The 17,072-nt window shown below is 35.8% G+C and overlaps 1 protein-coding gene across 28 annotated transcripts in view; it reads right to left on the bottom strand.

The window, feature by feature from the left end:
- The window catches only part of abi3bp (ABI family member 3 binding protein), a 188,337-nt gene that overhangs the window by 42,321 nt on the left and 128,944 nt on the right, over positions 1-17,072 (bottom strand). For 21 of the 28 annotated variants that reach the window (XM_031896045.1, XM_031896031.1, XM_031896027.1 and 18 more), the window contains 8 exon segments: positions 16,508-16,573; positions 16,347-16,418; positions 15,894-15,971; positions 14,586-14,660; positions 11,067-11,138; positions 8,691-8,765; positions 8,050-8,118; positions 7,565-7,630 (listed from right to left, as the gene is read on the bottom strand). In XM_031896045.1, the coding sequence (XP_031751905.1) occupies positions 7,565-7,630; positions 8,050-8,118; positions 8,691-8,765; positions 11,067-11,138; positions 14,586-14,660; positions 15,894-15,971; positions 16,347-16,418; positions 16,508-16,573 (573 nt within the window). 28 annotated transcript variants of the gene reach the window in all.

The following is a 17,072-nucleotide window of genomic DNA, read 5'->3' as shown; positions in this document are numbered from 1 at the left end:
TATTCTTGGCACAAAACTCTACATTAATATTGCTTAAATAAATTAACAATAACACATTTTTTTTTCAAATGAAACAGCTCCCTACTTTCAGGATTAATAGTGGAACACACTTTGTATGAAATGTTCCATCTGTCTTTGATAAGACTTCTAAAGTTTCAGGTGGCTCTACAAAAGCTCTGCATCTCATAAAGGGCAGCTTTAATAACATCATGTACTTACCCAGAGCAAATGATTGCAAATGGTTGCTCTGGGTAGCTGAATGGGTGCAATTAATGCCTATTTTAGTAAATCAGTCCCACAATCTCTCAAGGTAGGACCATCATATCAGGTCATGTTTATATACAGTACTTGTCATTTTACTCCTTTATTCCCACTGTATATCTTAAGATTTTTCAATATGGTATTCAACCAGGACAATGTGCAGATATTTAAAAAAATTAAGTGGGTATTTTAATTTATTAAAAAAAAAAGACAAAAATTATTTAAAAAAAATACACAAACACTAACAATTAGGATTGCCCTGAATATATATATACATATATATAGATATATTTTTTATATTGACTCTTAATTTTATGTTCATTCACTACTTCTGGTTCCCAATTATTTCCAGCCTCCCATTTTGGTCACAGTCAACACCTGGGCCTCACCTATTTGAAACATCACTACCAAAATTAGAAGACGCTCTGCAGTTGTCTTCAAATAGTAATGTTATACACACAGTTACATAACCTCCATGAAAATTTTAGTAGAGGGCTCTTCCATGTATATATGGCATGGGAGCCTGTTCTCACAGTTTGAGAAATGCTGCTGTAAAGTAACAGTAACAGGTAGGAAAGTAAGCTTTTTTTTGCAACTGTATAATAAAATCCTCTGTTACTAATCTGCTTGATACAAAGTTATATAGTTAATTCGGGTTGAAGATAAAGTCCATCAAATTCAAACCCTTCAAATGATCCCCAATGCATTTCTTGCCAAATCTTATGTCAAATGGGGGTAGATCAATTATGATTTGGGGTTGTGTGGCAGCCAGTGGTAAAGGAAAAATTGTACATGTAGAGGGAAGAATGGATTCCACTATAAATCAGCAAATTCTGGATGCCAACGCAAAACAGTCAGTCAACAAGCAGAACATGAATAATATTTATCCATGCACAAAAATGTATAACGTATATTCATAACGACCATTATTATTGAGCAAATCATCCTATACAACTCCCTTCATTTAACTTTTAAAAACCTGTTCAATAACAAAATATTTTTTATATTATTTGAATCATGTCAAAATTCAGTATGTTTTGGTACTGGAAATTTAGTTTACTAAACGCTAAAAAAGGACAAAACCTAATGTTTCAGTTGGGTCTGCAGCCTTTGTCATAGTGCTTTTGTACAATATGCGAATTCCTAAACTGCAGTGGTCAAAGTGCAGTAAAAGCCTTAAATGCAGTATTTGGCTTAAAAACACTTAATTAGCAGGTAATTAAGCCCAGAGGGACACCCACCCCATCCCATACAGGTTAGTGATATCATCACAGTGAGACATGCATTCCATCACAGGCATTCTTTTTGGTTACATAAAATGTTATATTCATCCATGTAATTGTATCCTTAGTCATTAATACCATATGCTGGTTTTCAACCTTCCGAAGCAAGTAGCCTATTTATAATTGTTTCACTTATATGTGAGCAATAATTAAATTTTGTCTTGCATTATGTGTGTCTTTTTGTATCCTGTGCTTAGGAATTTTACTTCACCATGGATTAGTTAAATGTATGATATGCAACATATTTTACAGTTTTGATAGCATGTTTATATTGTTTCCAAATATCTCTAGTCCACTGTTTTTTGTGGTGCTTAGTACTGTGGTGTGCATTGGAATTATTTGCATTTTATCTGAAAGTTTTAATTTGGTGCATTAGTTTCCTTTTTTGTCTCACTGGGATGATATAACTTACTTGCTAATTAATGGTGTTTCAGCCAAATAGTGCATTTAAGGGCTCTGGCACACGGGGAAATTAGTCGCCCGCGACAAAACTCCCTGTTCGCAGGCGACTAATCTCCCCGATTTGCCATGACCCGCCATCCCACCGGCGAACATGTAAGTCGCCGGCGAGATGGCACACGCGGCGGCGCAATTTCCCGAAATCGCCGAAAAAGACTCGCGTGTGCCAGAGCCCTAAGGCTTTTACTGCATTTTGACCACCTAAAACTTTAGGTTTTTTTTCCTCAAATAAAACAACTGTTGGATTCATAAGTCCTCTGAGTGCAGCTTTGTACTGTTGTGTTAGTTTACAGGCTTTACAAATGAAAGATGCTCTTGAGAAAAAAAATTGCAGTTAACAAGACTTGTTATCCACATTATGTAAAATACTGTCACAGTAGAAGACAGGCTCAAGTTAGATACATCCTGGTATCATGACAGCCTTCACATAAATTCTTCCTGTTGGGATTGCTTTAATGCTGCTTGAAATGTTTGTGCTGGGAAGTAAAATGGTGATCAACACACATGCTTAGATGTAAGCTCTGCACTTTTTACATATTTATATTTTAAGAGGTGTTTGCATGCCTTTAATAAACAGTGTCAGAGCTTTACATGTGGCTGGGTTTTCTCAGGGCTAGCTGCCATTTATGTATACTACCATGGTTTTAATTAAAATAAACTTTTAAGTTTATAGAGCCTAACCCTAGGCCTAGCCCTAGGCCTGGCACTGGCCAGACTTATGAGAGATAAAGCAGCAGTTATTGAGAAAAGACCATGAGAAATATGCAGACATATGCAGGCAGAATCCTGTTTTAAACTGAAAATGACCTAATGTGACATAACCACAACAATATTGTCTCCAAGAATATTTTTGGAGACTTTGCCACAGTGTTTTTTCCTTGGAAAGTCCTTAGAGGAATACATAGCACAAGCCCTTAGAGGAATGAAATGCCAACATTATTTCAGACATGTACGTAAACTTCATTATTTCCATGTCAATCCATGCTGTGAAATTAGAAGTCAAATTTTAAAATAAGGATTTTTGAGCCTCAGTATTTTTCCACAAAACAAACAAAACTTTAAAAAACGTTACATAATGTTATTTTTCATCACAAATATATTTTTCTTTTAACAACTTGACTGCCTAACATGTTTACTATTTCTCTTTTATCAAAGATTTTGTTTTTGATTACAGTAGATAAAATAGAATGCCTGAATCATTATAAAATAATCTCCTTATGCGGGTTTTTCTTCTGGTTTACACTGAAAACTGACAACATTTTAAACAACACACATGAAATACTCAGTTCAAAATGTCTGCTCTGGTGTACTTTTGCCTACAGCCAGCAGACTTATTGTTACTATAAGTGTTCCAGGGCTTTTCTTTTCTGGCAGGAGCAAGCTACAGTGACATTAACTATGTGGAAAAGAGATTCAGCTTTAAACTTCCTGACAAGTTATCCATCAGAAGGCAACTCACTACAGCTCCCAAATATTTATATAGAAGTTTGCATTTTTGAGGGTTCTGCTAAGCCAGACAACTGAAGGGTGATCAACCACAAATGAAACTGCAGCCCCATATGACACAGGCAAGTTTGAAGCATTTGGCAGCTTGCATGCAAATTTGCAGTCATACAATAAGCAGTGTCACAGATCAAAATTGTGACATTGTTGCTATCAATAAAGCTGTTAGTAAATAATTCTCAGTGTGCGGTATTTCATAAGAAATTTACTAATTTCTTCTATTTGAGCAGAAGGATAATGTTCATACTTGTGCTTTTAGAATAGGAACCCCAAAAGTTCAATGTCGCTAAAACTTACCTTTTTGCAGGAAACTATAAAGCAATGAATTCTTACTAAAATGAACAGGTACATGGATTGTGATAATTTTTCTGCATTTCACATTTGCATCAAACAATTTCAGAAATATTAAATGTGTACAAACCCTAAATTTATTTATCATAAAGCAATACAAAGAAATTACCCTTCCTTGGAAATGTATTGAGCAATGATGTTGGCTATTTCTAATATATTTTAGGATAATTTATTAGAATAATTATTTACTGTATAGAACATTTGTCTCCATTGCATGGATCAAGATGTGTATATTTATGTGCCAAAAGGGGGTGAGAGAGTGAGGAGTGTAAGTATTTATTTTTATACTTCCACAGAAGAATGCAAGGCTTCACTGAGGTTTACAGGATAAAACATACATATGAGCTCAGTAATTACATTTAAATCAGTTAAAGGGGACCTGTCACCCAGCCATAAAAAGCTGTAAAATAAAAGTCCTTCTTAAATTAAACATGAAACCCAAATTCATTGTTTATTAACACATCCAAACCCATTATAAAGGCATTTAAACATCCCAGCTGTCAATCATACATTGCAATATCGACAATTACTTTCAATTTCCATTCAGCAATTGCATTCCCCCTCCCTCCTCATGATCTAATTGTGTAGCCCGTGCATAGATATGTGCATCTGGTCCCCCATTATGGCGCATACATAAGATTTTGAGGTGATACCAAATGGTGCTTTCAGTTCTGGATTTCTGTTTGGGGCACCCATTCTCTGCCCCCCCTTCCCCATCAGGATCATGCATGAGCATCCTTTTAGCTCCCATATGGAGTACTGGGGACAGGGCGCGCTGAAGTGTTCTGCGCATCCCATCCCCAGTGCTCCGTATGTGAGCAAATTTTACGGGTGGCTCGGCCATGCCAGTCCTAATTTTATGCCTTAGGCATGGGCCTTTGTGGCCTTGCCACAAATCTGGGCCTGGGTGTCTTCTTGCTTGCTGTGTGTAATTCCACAATTTAGATTATTTATCTATATAGTGTAAATTAAGTTTATTTTGCTTGACAAACAGAATAGAAAATAATTTGTAATTATTTCATAGGGTGACAATTCCCCTTTAATAAAGTTCAGAGAATTTTATAAAGAAAGAGCTGACAATCAGTGAAGGAGAGGAAACCTACAGAGACAGAAGGGGGAAAAGCAAGTGTATTGATGGGGCCATGTGATGCACCTACAGAGCTCTTTTTCACACTTCCTTAATAACTACTTAGAAGGCCTGAGAAATGGTTGATAGTGAATGCAAGTTTGTTAGGCACTCCCCACCTACATCAGCTCAGCAAGGCTTGATGAAATTGACTATAGATTGTTCTGAGATTAATGCCAAGGGCTTCAAGTCATTACTTTCATGACCTGCACCCACCTTAACCCATCCTTTTTGACCTAAGCCCAACCCACTCTCTCCAGGGATGCAGGTTTCGGGCCATCCCATGCATTACTAGTGTGGAAATATAAATGGTAAATACATTGTGTGCATATACAGAAGAGCAGAAGAAATCATAGTCCAGAGCAGTATGTGGGGAGCATAGCTTTAATACATGTAATGTTTTTTTATGCTTCCCTTTGAGTTAAATGCTTTTTGTTCCACTCATACTGGGCAGTAAGGGTGAATTTAAGGTAATCACTTATTTGCTGTACTAGAGATCTTTGGAACTTTAGCATTATGACTACAATTACATTGTTTTCATATTTTTGTTTAATCTTGGTGAAGTAAGGTAGGGGATGACTGTATGTTGGGTCATAAGTGATCTTAAAGTCCTAAACCTAAAAGCATGAAAAACATATTTTAGGCAATAGAAATATAGACTGACACACTCTAGTTACTGATGGTTTGTAAACTGGATGATGAGAATGGTGTGATTTTTAAATGGTATACTTAAGGGTGTAAAGTAATATTGTTAACTGTAATGTAGGAAGATGTTTTCTGTAAGGAAGATAGCTATAGGTAAAAAGGCTGATTATTGGGACTGACTAATGTTACTTAGACTTCTGGGTTATTTCTTTCACCCTAGCTAAACAATGCAAAGTTGTATATTGCATTTTCTAAAAAGCCAAACAGATGAACATAATTTTCTCACGGATATGTCTCCAGTTAAAATACCAGGAGAATAAACAGCTTTCTCTCATGAGGCTGTTCCAAAAAACAACTTTTTATGTTGTGTTATAAACATAATTCCTATTGGGTAAATCAAGCAGATCCCAGATAGCACAAAGTATTTTAAAATTGTAAGCTTAGTAACCGTGTAAAACTGAATGTTTTTATCAACTCAGACAGCTAATTGTTTTTAAAGATAATCATATCCTTAAGTAAAGGAAACAGATATTTTCTTGGTCATTCTTTGGTTAAAATTGGTCACGCTTGTCTGTTTTTAATCTTATACAGCCACAGTTGACTTTAGGTTTAGTTCTCAACCAACACATAAATGGTGAGTGAATAATTTTATAGGTGCACTCAGTCCCTCTGTTCCACTGTAACTTTTTGGCCAGTGGATAGTAATGTAGATTTGGGCATATTTTCTCTTAAGAACTAATTTCTTTCCTACAGACATTTTGTGGTCAAAACAGGCTTTTGGATGAATGCCTTTTTATCCCTTTACTTTTCAATCTGTTATAACTACCACAAGTTTTGAGTTCAGTCTTCAACCTAGAGATGGGTGGTGGGTGAACAATATATTATTTACTGGCATGTAATGTATGGTGCAGCTGGCAAAATATGAAAGGATCTAAATATATATTACTTTTCACAGACCAAATGGTATCTATTTTTATTTTTTTCATAAATTAAAGCAGGCCCCCCACCACTATATTTCTTTCATCAAATATAAAAGCACAAGAATATTTATCTGCTTATTATGTATTCATTTTTAGAACAAAATGGCAGGCCCATAGTTTTAGGCTACCTTTACAGAGAGATACTCTCTAATGCTCAGCTTAGTGTTTCTGTGAGCTCAAGGCACAACAAAATATCCAATATAAATTCTCATAGAAATTCTCAAAAAGTGCCAAATATACATTATTTCTGGTTTAAAATTAAGTGACTAAACCTATTTCCTCTTTCATGTACTTTCATGTTCTGAAGTTTTGCTTGAGATACTACTTAAGATTTGTCCAGTATAAGTAAATATAAAGCGGACGTTGAAGACGTATGAAGACGTTTCACTACTCATCCGAGCAGCTTCTTCAGTTCAACTGACTGGTATGGGAAGTCCTCAGCATATATACTCTTCCACTAATCCAATCACAATGGCACTTTGTAACTCTTTAGAGAGGTGACATCTGAAACTCACATAAGTGTGAATGCTGTGGAGTTACTTTTAAAGGATTACCAAAAAGTATCATGCAACTATTTTAAACAGGTGTTACTTGTTAGAGTTGCATTCTGAGGACTTCCCATAACAGTCAGTTGAACTGAAGAAGCTGCTCGAATGAGTAGTGAAAGGTCTTCAATGATTACTTAACAAGTCCAGTTGCTTTAGATGTATTTATACTAGATATACCATGACCTGGATGAATGAAAATCTTCATAGTCATACTTAAGATTTGCTTTCTTTACATACATATAGTACATATTGCAAGAACCCAGTTAGCATAATTTTGGCAATGTAGCAATATACATGATTGCGGCAGGTAATAGTACTGTAAAAGTACAATACAATGAATTCCAAAACAACACAAGTAACAGTACTTATAGTTGAGCAAAGGCAACAGAATTACAATGAAATAATTACCAGGGTTGATTCTAGATCCAACTGATGTCCTCGGTCTTTGAGAACTGTGCTGCAGCTTGTAAGGAGCTGAAATTAGAAACACAATTTATAATTAACCACAAAAAATTCTAATGAAATTTGCTACTGGGATGATTCCTTTAGTTTGCCCATGCAGTTCATTGCATCAAAATGGCTTTGATGGGAAAGGTTGTCTCTGAAATGAAAAATGCTAATGTTAATACTGAAAGCAAGGAGATGATTTGTTTCCAGGATGACTAAAGAAAAAGATGGTGATGGTGGCATGCTGCATTTTTTTATAGCTAACATTCATAAAGCATGAATAGATTTTGTTAAAATTGGCAATGCATTTTCAATGAAAGAAGAAATATGAAATGATTTGCTGGCGAAACTTGCACATCCATTCACAATTATAGCGCATTCTAGTGCTAAAGTATAAAATAAGCCATTCTTCAAGTATATAACAACAGCAGAATGCTTGCTATTACCAAATGTGGCCTCAGGAGTTTGCGGTGGAATTTTAGGTTTAATGGAGTCCCCTGGTGCTTCTGTGGAAGCTGTCAAAAACAATTTTATCTTCTGAAAACAACATTACTAATCCAAGAAAGTATGCCAGAGCCCTTTGTTTAAAAGGACTGCTTTTGTTTGATTGCTTTAATGGAATTTACATAGGCACACTGCAAAAGAGCTGATTCTACATTCACTGAAAAAGGAAAATACAATAGCATTTTTAAAAAATATATATATTAGTGTTTAAAAACAGATTTTAGTATAGTATAGTGAATAAAAATGAATTTCAAAAACAAAAAAAATGTTATTGCAATAACTGGAAACCTGGAAGATGCTAAAACATAAGGTTTTCCAAGATGCTATAATACCTAATGTAGAGTTTAATTTCAGACTTTGTTTGTCATATCAGTGCATATACATTATGCAACATACCCCCCATTAATGGCCACCATGAATCACACTTTCAGGAAAAAGTACAGTAGAGTGCAATAGAGCAGGATTTAGAACCACATGTAAAATGAAAGTATTGCCCATCTGTGGTCTGCCACATTCCTTGAAGTGTGAATTTTTCCTTACACAAAAAACCCCCACAAAAGCAAGTAAACTGTTAGAGCATTACCAGGTTTACGTGGTTGAGCAGTCGGCTGAGGTTTTTTGGGTTTGTAAGGAAAAACCTTTCGCGTCTCATTAGGAACTGAAAAAAAATATTTATTGACAACCAAATATGAGTTGAAATCCATGCAATGTTGTTAAGTTTTAGAATACAACTTTATTTATAAGGAGTGGAAAAAAAATCAATATACACTAAAAATTACATCCGGTAGAAAGTATACTTTATGTACTGGCAATTTTCCCTTCCTCATGTTGTTTTTTTTATGATTTTTTCAACAATATGATGTGACATAATTTAATTATCCACATTTAATCACATGAGACATGCACTAATTAATATGAGACATGCACTTACTAATATGACACCTACATCTGACACTTATAACAGTAACTGCTTTGTATGGCATTTATGTATTCATATATTGCTTTGGCCAGACTGCGGACTCACTCTGTTCCCTTATCAATTCCAATTCTATATTCACAGCATTTTATGATGATACTGATTAAAGGAAATTCATATATTTACCATGCTAGAGCTGCTGATATGGCTTTGCATTTCTCAATGTACATGCAGAGAAGGTCTTTCCTTTCTTACACATGCACACTGGCAACCTCTATCTAAACTAGACCATTTTGAATATGCTGGCATGGCATAAAACAGCCAGGCACTTTAGAATTAGACTGTCTTAGGAAAAATGTGTTGATGGTACATATGAGCGGCAAACCTCAGTTATATAAGGACTGTTGTATCTGAATATGCAACAACATTGCATCGCAAATATGAACAGTATATTTAAAGTAGTTTCTTGCAGATGGGGTATTTTGCTTTATGTAGTTTACAACACGTCATAGAGAATACTGTGTAAATGTATACTGTTAAATCACAGAGTGTTGTACCATGTTAGCCATAGACCAAAACCAAAAAAAATGATGATTTTGATTTTTATTATGTAGATGACTATGTAGATTATATAATGTAAGCTTTCTGTATTACTACCCTGCTTCAGATGTGATATACACAGAAACTGAAAAATCATGGCATTTATACACACTAGCACAGAGTAAAAACTTGTTATGAGTCCCGTGCAGCTGTTTATCAACATCCCTCATTCAGGTTCTTTTGACAATTTGCTTTTTAAAGGGGTTGTTCACCTTTGAGTTAACTTTTAGTATGATGTAGAAAGTAACATTCTGAGACAATATGCAACTGATCTTCATTTTTTATTATTTGTAGTTTCTAATTATTTAAATTTTTGTTCAGCTTAGAGTTTCAACAGCTATCTGGTGGCTAGGGCCCAAATTACCTTAGCAACCAGGGAGTAGTTTGAATGAGAGACTGATATATGAATGAGAGGACCTGAATATAAAAATAAGTAATAAAAAGTTACAATAAAATTGTAGCCTCACAGATCAATAGTTTTTCCTTCTGGCCTCTGGGGCCCGTGACCCCCATTTGAAAGCTGGAAAGAGTTGGAAGAAGAAAGCAAATAACTCAAAGACATAAATAATGAAGACCAATTGTAAAGCTGATTAGAATTTTCATTTTGTAATATACTAAAAGATAAATTGATGGTGAACCATTAAAGGTGAATGAGATCTAAAATTGTGGGAATATGGATCCCCTAGCAAGCAGCGCATTTCTGCAGCGACAACCACAGTACCGATGGTCTACCAGTCACTATACTAATGGGTAACTTCAAAACATGACAAGAGTGAAAGGAATTGGAATATAAATTCATGGATTTGTAAAATCTGTACACAGTGGACATACTTCAAAAGACTTTCTTAAATTTGACTCAGGACTTCCATTACCTCCAGAGGCATTTCGGGCCCCTGAGCTTCCCTGAGGCGCCTCCTGCAACGCCGCTCCCCTCGGCCCCCACACTTACCTTTACAGCACCAGAGGGGGTCCAGGGGGGGCCTACATTGCTAGTGTGGAGAGTGCATTTGTGCTTTCTGCACTAGCAGCGTTGAATTTCCAGTTTAAGAAACGACAATGTGGCTCTTAAAGTTACTAGGAGTGGATTTTTGCCAATCCTGGTAAAGTTGGGAGCACTGCCAACTCACCTCATGGCAGCAGCGCCTCTGGTCACCTCTACAGAGGACACTGGGTGAGCAATATTGATCAATATCTGTACAGGAATGATTTTACACAAACTTGTCAGACTAATAACAATTTTTTACTCTGCGTTAGTGTGTACAAAAGTCATGATTTTTCAGTTTTTGTGTATACCATGTCTGAAGCAGGGACCTAAGTAGTCCAGAAAGCTCGCATTTTATAATTTCTTTAATTAGCCACTAAAGGTATGACCTACTCTACATTTTTTACCTTTCAAGTGAAAAATATTCAGAAATTCTTATAGGACTAATTTAAGGTAATTACCAGGTTTGGTTTGTGGAGTTTCAGCTCTTTGTGTTGTTTTGGGCAGAGGAGGAGGTCGTGCTGTGTTTGAAACTGGAAGAAGAACAGCTTTTACAATCCTGAATATTCAAACCTTATTTCACAAAAATGGAATGGAGTGCAACATTCAGTTTCTTTATATAGTAATTTCATGTTGGCTGAATGGCAAATTGCTGAAAGCTGAATTGTGGGTGTGCAAGCCATAAAAGGAGCTTAAAAAAAAGCAAAAACCATGAAGGCAGGGGTGTTAAACTTTGTGGAACCTAATTTTTATTTTTAAATTTAGGGCCTATTTATATACTATCAAAGTAGTGATGTCTACTGTTTTGAAAAAAAACTTCACTGGTTTCTGTTGCTATTAAAAAAGCTTCAAAAATAAGCCTTGAATAGCGATAAGCGAATGTGCCCCGTTTTGCTTAGCCAGAAAATTCACAAAATGACAGCAAAATTTGTGAAATGGCTGAAAATTTGCAAAACGCGTTTGTCGCGCAACTGTGTCTTTTTTGACCGCGCCTAATTTGATGCGCCCGCAACTTTTTCTGACACGCAATAAATTCTTAGGCAGCGAACTTTCTCGGAAGTTTCACAAAATAATTCTCCAATGGGGAAATGTGGAAATTCGCTGCGAATCTATACCTGCGGAAAAATTTGCTCATCACTAGCCTTGAATTGTAAATTTTTATTTTGCCAAAAAGATGTCCTTTTACAGTAAATATGGAACGTTTAGTTATAATTTTGGCTGAATTTGTTTAGCAATGGATAATAGGTGAATACATAAATGTAATTATTTCACCAATTTAGCTGATTTAAAAACAGACTCAGACTACAAATACGTAAAGGAGAAGTAAAGCCTCTGATAAATGGTAGTATATCTAGGGAGCCCGCCCACCCATACAGTGGTGTAGCTACATGGGGTATGATCATACTCAGGCCCTCATCCCCTTGGGGCCTTCAAGAGCCGCAAGAGGTGTTTTTGCGCAAGTCCACTGCCCATACAACACCGATTTGGCCACCATAATCTAGTCTATTTTCCTTTCCTTTTGAGAACAAGCAGATTAGCACAGCTAGGTTGAATGATAAATCTCACTCTGTTAAATTTTGTCCTTTAAGAGACCGCTCACACTGAGCACGCACAGCTGATTCCAGTCTGGACTGCGCCAGTTGCTTGTAGAAAAAGTCCAATGTTGTGAGATGACACTTTTTAAAGGAGAACTACACTCCCCCAGCTATAAAAGCCCACTTAACTGGCCTGCCTCGACCCCCCCCCCCACACCTCTCCCTTATCGCATACTCTGTAACTTAAAAAACTGCCCCTGTCGCAAACTCCAACCTAAAATTCAGAGCAGCGCAGCTGCACACCTGGGCGCCATCTTCTGTTCAATTGTAGAAGCTTCGGGTATCATGCACAGCTGAAGCTGATTTCCTGATAGCCCAAACTGCACATGCTCAAGCAGCGTCCGTGTCTGGCTGTTGCCATAGGTTTTAGTGCATGCACACAGAGCGGCATATGGAAGCTGATCCGCTTCTCTCAGCCAGGAAGAAAAGCACAGGCCTGAGAGAAGCGGATTAATACTTTGCCTGACCTCGTCCTTAATAATAGATAAATAGATATACATTCATAAGACACTGTAGGGTTGATTCACTAAAGTGCGTTAATTTTCGTGTCTATTTTAACGCAAAAAAGCATGCAATAAAAATTAACACGTGATTCACTACAGTATTACCGCGTGCGTTGTCGCATATGCGTTAAATTTCTTGCTACTGCATGCGTTAATTTGCGCGCAGAAATGAATACTAATGCATGATTCACAAACACTTAGGCTATGCGAAAATTAACACCTACTTGAGATCCCACTACATGGAGGCACTGTGCTAACAAGTACCAGGTACCCACTCTTGCCCTATACCACTGTAGAATGACTTGGGCTTGCCCTGTGAGGTGAGTGCCACATGTGGAGTGTTACTCTCACAAATGCAAGAAAGGGTGTCCATATGATTATACTAACATTTATCTGAGGCTTTCATTCTCTATTAACAAATACAAAGGACATGTATTCTGATAATTTATAATATATAAAAGTAGTGGTTGGGAAGAGACACAGTTGGCTGAAAATATTATAAGGGTTTGAAAGATAAAAATGTGCAACATGGGGTAAGGATTGAAAGATAAAAAGGTGCAACATGGGGTAAAAGGTTTAAGAATAAGGTAGGATTAAAAAATGTGACTGTAAGGAGAACAATATCAGGTAAGGGGAGTAAAGGGAGGTAAGGCAAGGTAAGCTATTCATATAAATAAATCATTCTTTGACCACTAAAGAACAAGAAAAATAATGGCTTTTCATTTAAAAAAGTGGTAAAGAGGATGAGATGAAGATATTATCCATAGATAGATAAGTGAAAGTATCTAGGCAAAAAAAGCCAGGCACTACAGTTCCCCTGCAAATATAAATAGTGAATAAGTAGTGTAAATAAGTAGTGTTGCCCATTAAATTACATACTTTTAGTACTCTGAAATAGGCAAACATGGTTTTGCCTTAACTTCCAAGGGTTGCTGGGTAGAGGGTTGCTTAGTTAGCCAAACATATTTGCAAAAAGAATTGTGCATTCATACAGCATCTGGCTTACATTCCATATAGTTGACACTTATAACATTAAGGTACAAAAGTTTTAGGTTATCTATTAATACTTTATTATATAAATGACCATCTTAAAGTCTCATTTTAAAGACTTTACAAAATACCTTGCACATTTTTAGAGAAGTAAGCTTTCAAACAAAAATAGATATACTGGTGTAGATATTGTGATTTTTTGTACATATTTACTTTAATTCTATATTGCCTATAGAACATATTCTGCTTTATAATTGGGGTAGTTAACCTTTAGAAACCTTTTTCAGAAAAATGTTAAGAAATGGCCACCATTAAAAGATGCCCACTTCCCTATAATATTTTTTGCCAGAAAATCCAGAATGTAATATTTATTTCATAAAAAGCATTAAAAATGAATTTGCTAATGAGCTGGAAACCACAAAAAGTTATGCTGATAATAGCTGATAACAGTTATGTAGTTAAACTAGTTGAGTTCTCTATAACTTAAGAACTGTTAGACCATATTTTATCTTCAGATAAGCACAGCTGCCTTTTTTTAGGTAAAAGGGCTCTAATATACAGTAAAATCTACAGTATATATATATATAAATATATATATTTATGATATTTCAATCATCTACCCTCGACAATTATCAATCAAATGCTACTGAATGAAATAAAAAACAGTTGAAAGATGTCCGTTTTTGAAAGCTGTGAATGATCTGCCACAGCCTTACATTTATTTACTACATATTTTCTGTTTGCTTTAGAGGCCAAACAGTTTTTTAAATTCACAAAAATGTTGCTTTATGAAATATCCTACCTCCGCCTTCACAGTAGGAATTGCACATACTACACTGAATTTAATAAACTCTGTAGAAAGGAAGAAATAAATATGAAAATGAAAATTTACCCAAAGACACTTCTGGATCTCCATATAATTGATGGCTAATATCATTAATAGGTACTCTTTGTGTTGGTTTTGGAGCTGTGATATAGAACAAAGCAGATATCGATGACAGATCAAACTAATTATCAATCCACATTTATTGCTGTAGAACAATAAAAGTATAGTTTAATGTATATTTATTCAGAAAAACTTTGGCAGTTTCATGGTGCAGTTGCTGATTGTGGTTGCCCATTTCACAAAGAAGCGCAGTGTGGTTAAAAGCAGGTTAAAGTAGTGATAAAAATAGATACCTGAATCCAGTTTCATGGTGGAGAGTATTTAAATATTATTTGTAAGTTAAAAAAAAGAGTTTTTAATAAGATTATTAATTCTAACCTAGAATCGCTGCTGATATTTTTTTGTCTAATGTGTCCAAAAAAATAGCACCTTAACATAGTTACATCGAGAGTATGTAGTTGTTGCTGAACTACTAATCTGTGGGCCGGCCCAATACCCGCAGGGCCATGTTTTTCTTCACCTGCACATCACTTGGCTTAACCATTCATTATGTGATTCCTACAGTCAAGCACATGTGGATGTCTGTGTACTAGTCTTACTAGTAATTTTCCTCAACTAGTTACTTCTGCTTATATTTTTAGTGTGATGCTTCCCTGCTTGGCTGCGCTACCTTAAGGAAAGTGTCTGATATACTGGAGCTATAGGCTATTTAACTCCCACTCCTCAGCTTTTATAAATGGGGAGAGATCTCCAAGACATAAAATTTTGTTTAAAGGCATAAGAACACCATTAAATGGAAAGGCTTCGAGTTGCTTCAGCTACATAGAATTTAAGGCTGTTACACAATACAAAGAAGCAGTAGGTGCATTCCCAGTAAATGCAAAACATAGTTGAACTGCATCTGACCACAAACACAAAATAGAAGGAGAATGGTCAATTCACATTATACTATTATACTATTTAATAACCTGTGGTCATATTTTTCAAAGACGGGCATTTCCTGCCTGTTTGCATTGTCATGGACGAAGTGTTTGCATGGTAGAGTAAATTATTTGCCGTGTAAACAGTTTCATTTAGAAATAAAAAGTATACCATCAAAATCAGGACAGAATCCCTTAAAAAAATATGGGCCCAGGCAATGTACATTGACCTTTTTCTTTTCTCTGTGTTTGTAGCATTTTTGGCCAGATCATTAGCCCTTCAGTTACATTAACTTTTTAATGGTATTAGCCTTGGAGTGACTGAACAACACCTTAATACTGCCATTTATTTTCTCCTTGTGGATAAATGTAAAATATTTAAATGCCTGATTACCAGGTTTGGATTGTGAGATTGTATGTGGTTGAGTTGTTTTTGGTGTTGGAGAGGAAGTGGTGAGATTCTCACTTGGAGCTGGAAGATAAATACAAGAACATTTGTTATGAAAAAAATGTGTCTTTTATGTGATCATTGAAAAAAGCAAAAAGCAGAAAAGTAAAAACGGATAGAAAAGGCATCTGTAAAAGGCACTTAATGGAAAGTTTTCTAAGAGGAAAGCTATTTTGGTATAAAGCTTTGAAGCACATTTAGTAGGATCTTTAGCTCAATGCAACATACCCAGAAAGGGATTTGCTGAAATATATATTAGATCAAAGTACTGGCGAGTAAGCGAGAATATTTGAAGTGTGCGTAACTGCTCATATTCCATAACACTGGATAAGCATTTTCAGCCATGTTTAGCAGCACAAAAAGGACCCAGGCATAACGTTATGGTTACAACTTTACTACCTGTGGCTTCAGGATTATCAAATATATGCAGTTTAATTATGTGTATAGGCATCTTTTTCATTGTCGTAGGAGCTGTACAAAATACAACAGAAGCGAGTGTAAATTTTTGTTTTTTTCAGGGGAGGCGAATTCTATGAAGAAAAAGCACATATTGCATTTACCAGCAGTTGAAGAAGGACTTTCAGTTGTGGCTCTGGGTTTAGGAGAAATACTTTTTTCAGTTGTATCTGGCACAGAAAAAACAACATTTCTCTTGAATGTGTAGTTTCCTGACATCAGATTAGCCCTGTTAGTATTCTGATATCATGCTTCTGGTAGCAAGACTCAGCCTTTATATAGCGAGGGAGAACCCATGCAATGTCAAATAGCACACTGCTAATGCCTGTTAACAATAGTATATTTAGCCATATACATCTATGAAAAATATTGTGTATATATGTATGTATATATATATATATATATATATACAGTAAGACAAAAAAGTGTCAGCACTCACAGGATTTAAAATATTTGAAAAAAGATAAATTTTATTACAAAATATGAAAAAGGAACATTACAGACCTCAACGTTTCAGTCCCCCACAGGGACTTTCTTCAGGAGGCAGAGAAAAGGGTATATACTGTATATATCTGCTCCTTACCTCTGGAACTCTATCCCTGAATCCCTCCGTAGGGAAAACTCACCCACTCTCTTTAAGAAAAAGCTCAGCTGTTACCTTCTGGAGCA

The sequence above is a fragment of the Xenopus tropicalis genome, chromosome 2 (genome assembly GCF_000004195.4).
Source record: "Xenopus tropicalis strain Nigerian chromosome 2, UCB_Xtro_10.0, whole genome shotgun sequence".
Lineage (NCBI taxonomy): Eukaryota > Metazoa > Chordata > Amphibia > Anura > Pipidae > Xenopus > Xenopus tropicalis.
This window is presented reverse-complemented; position numbering and strand designations above follow the sequence as displayed.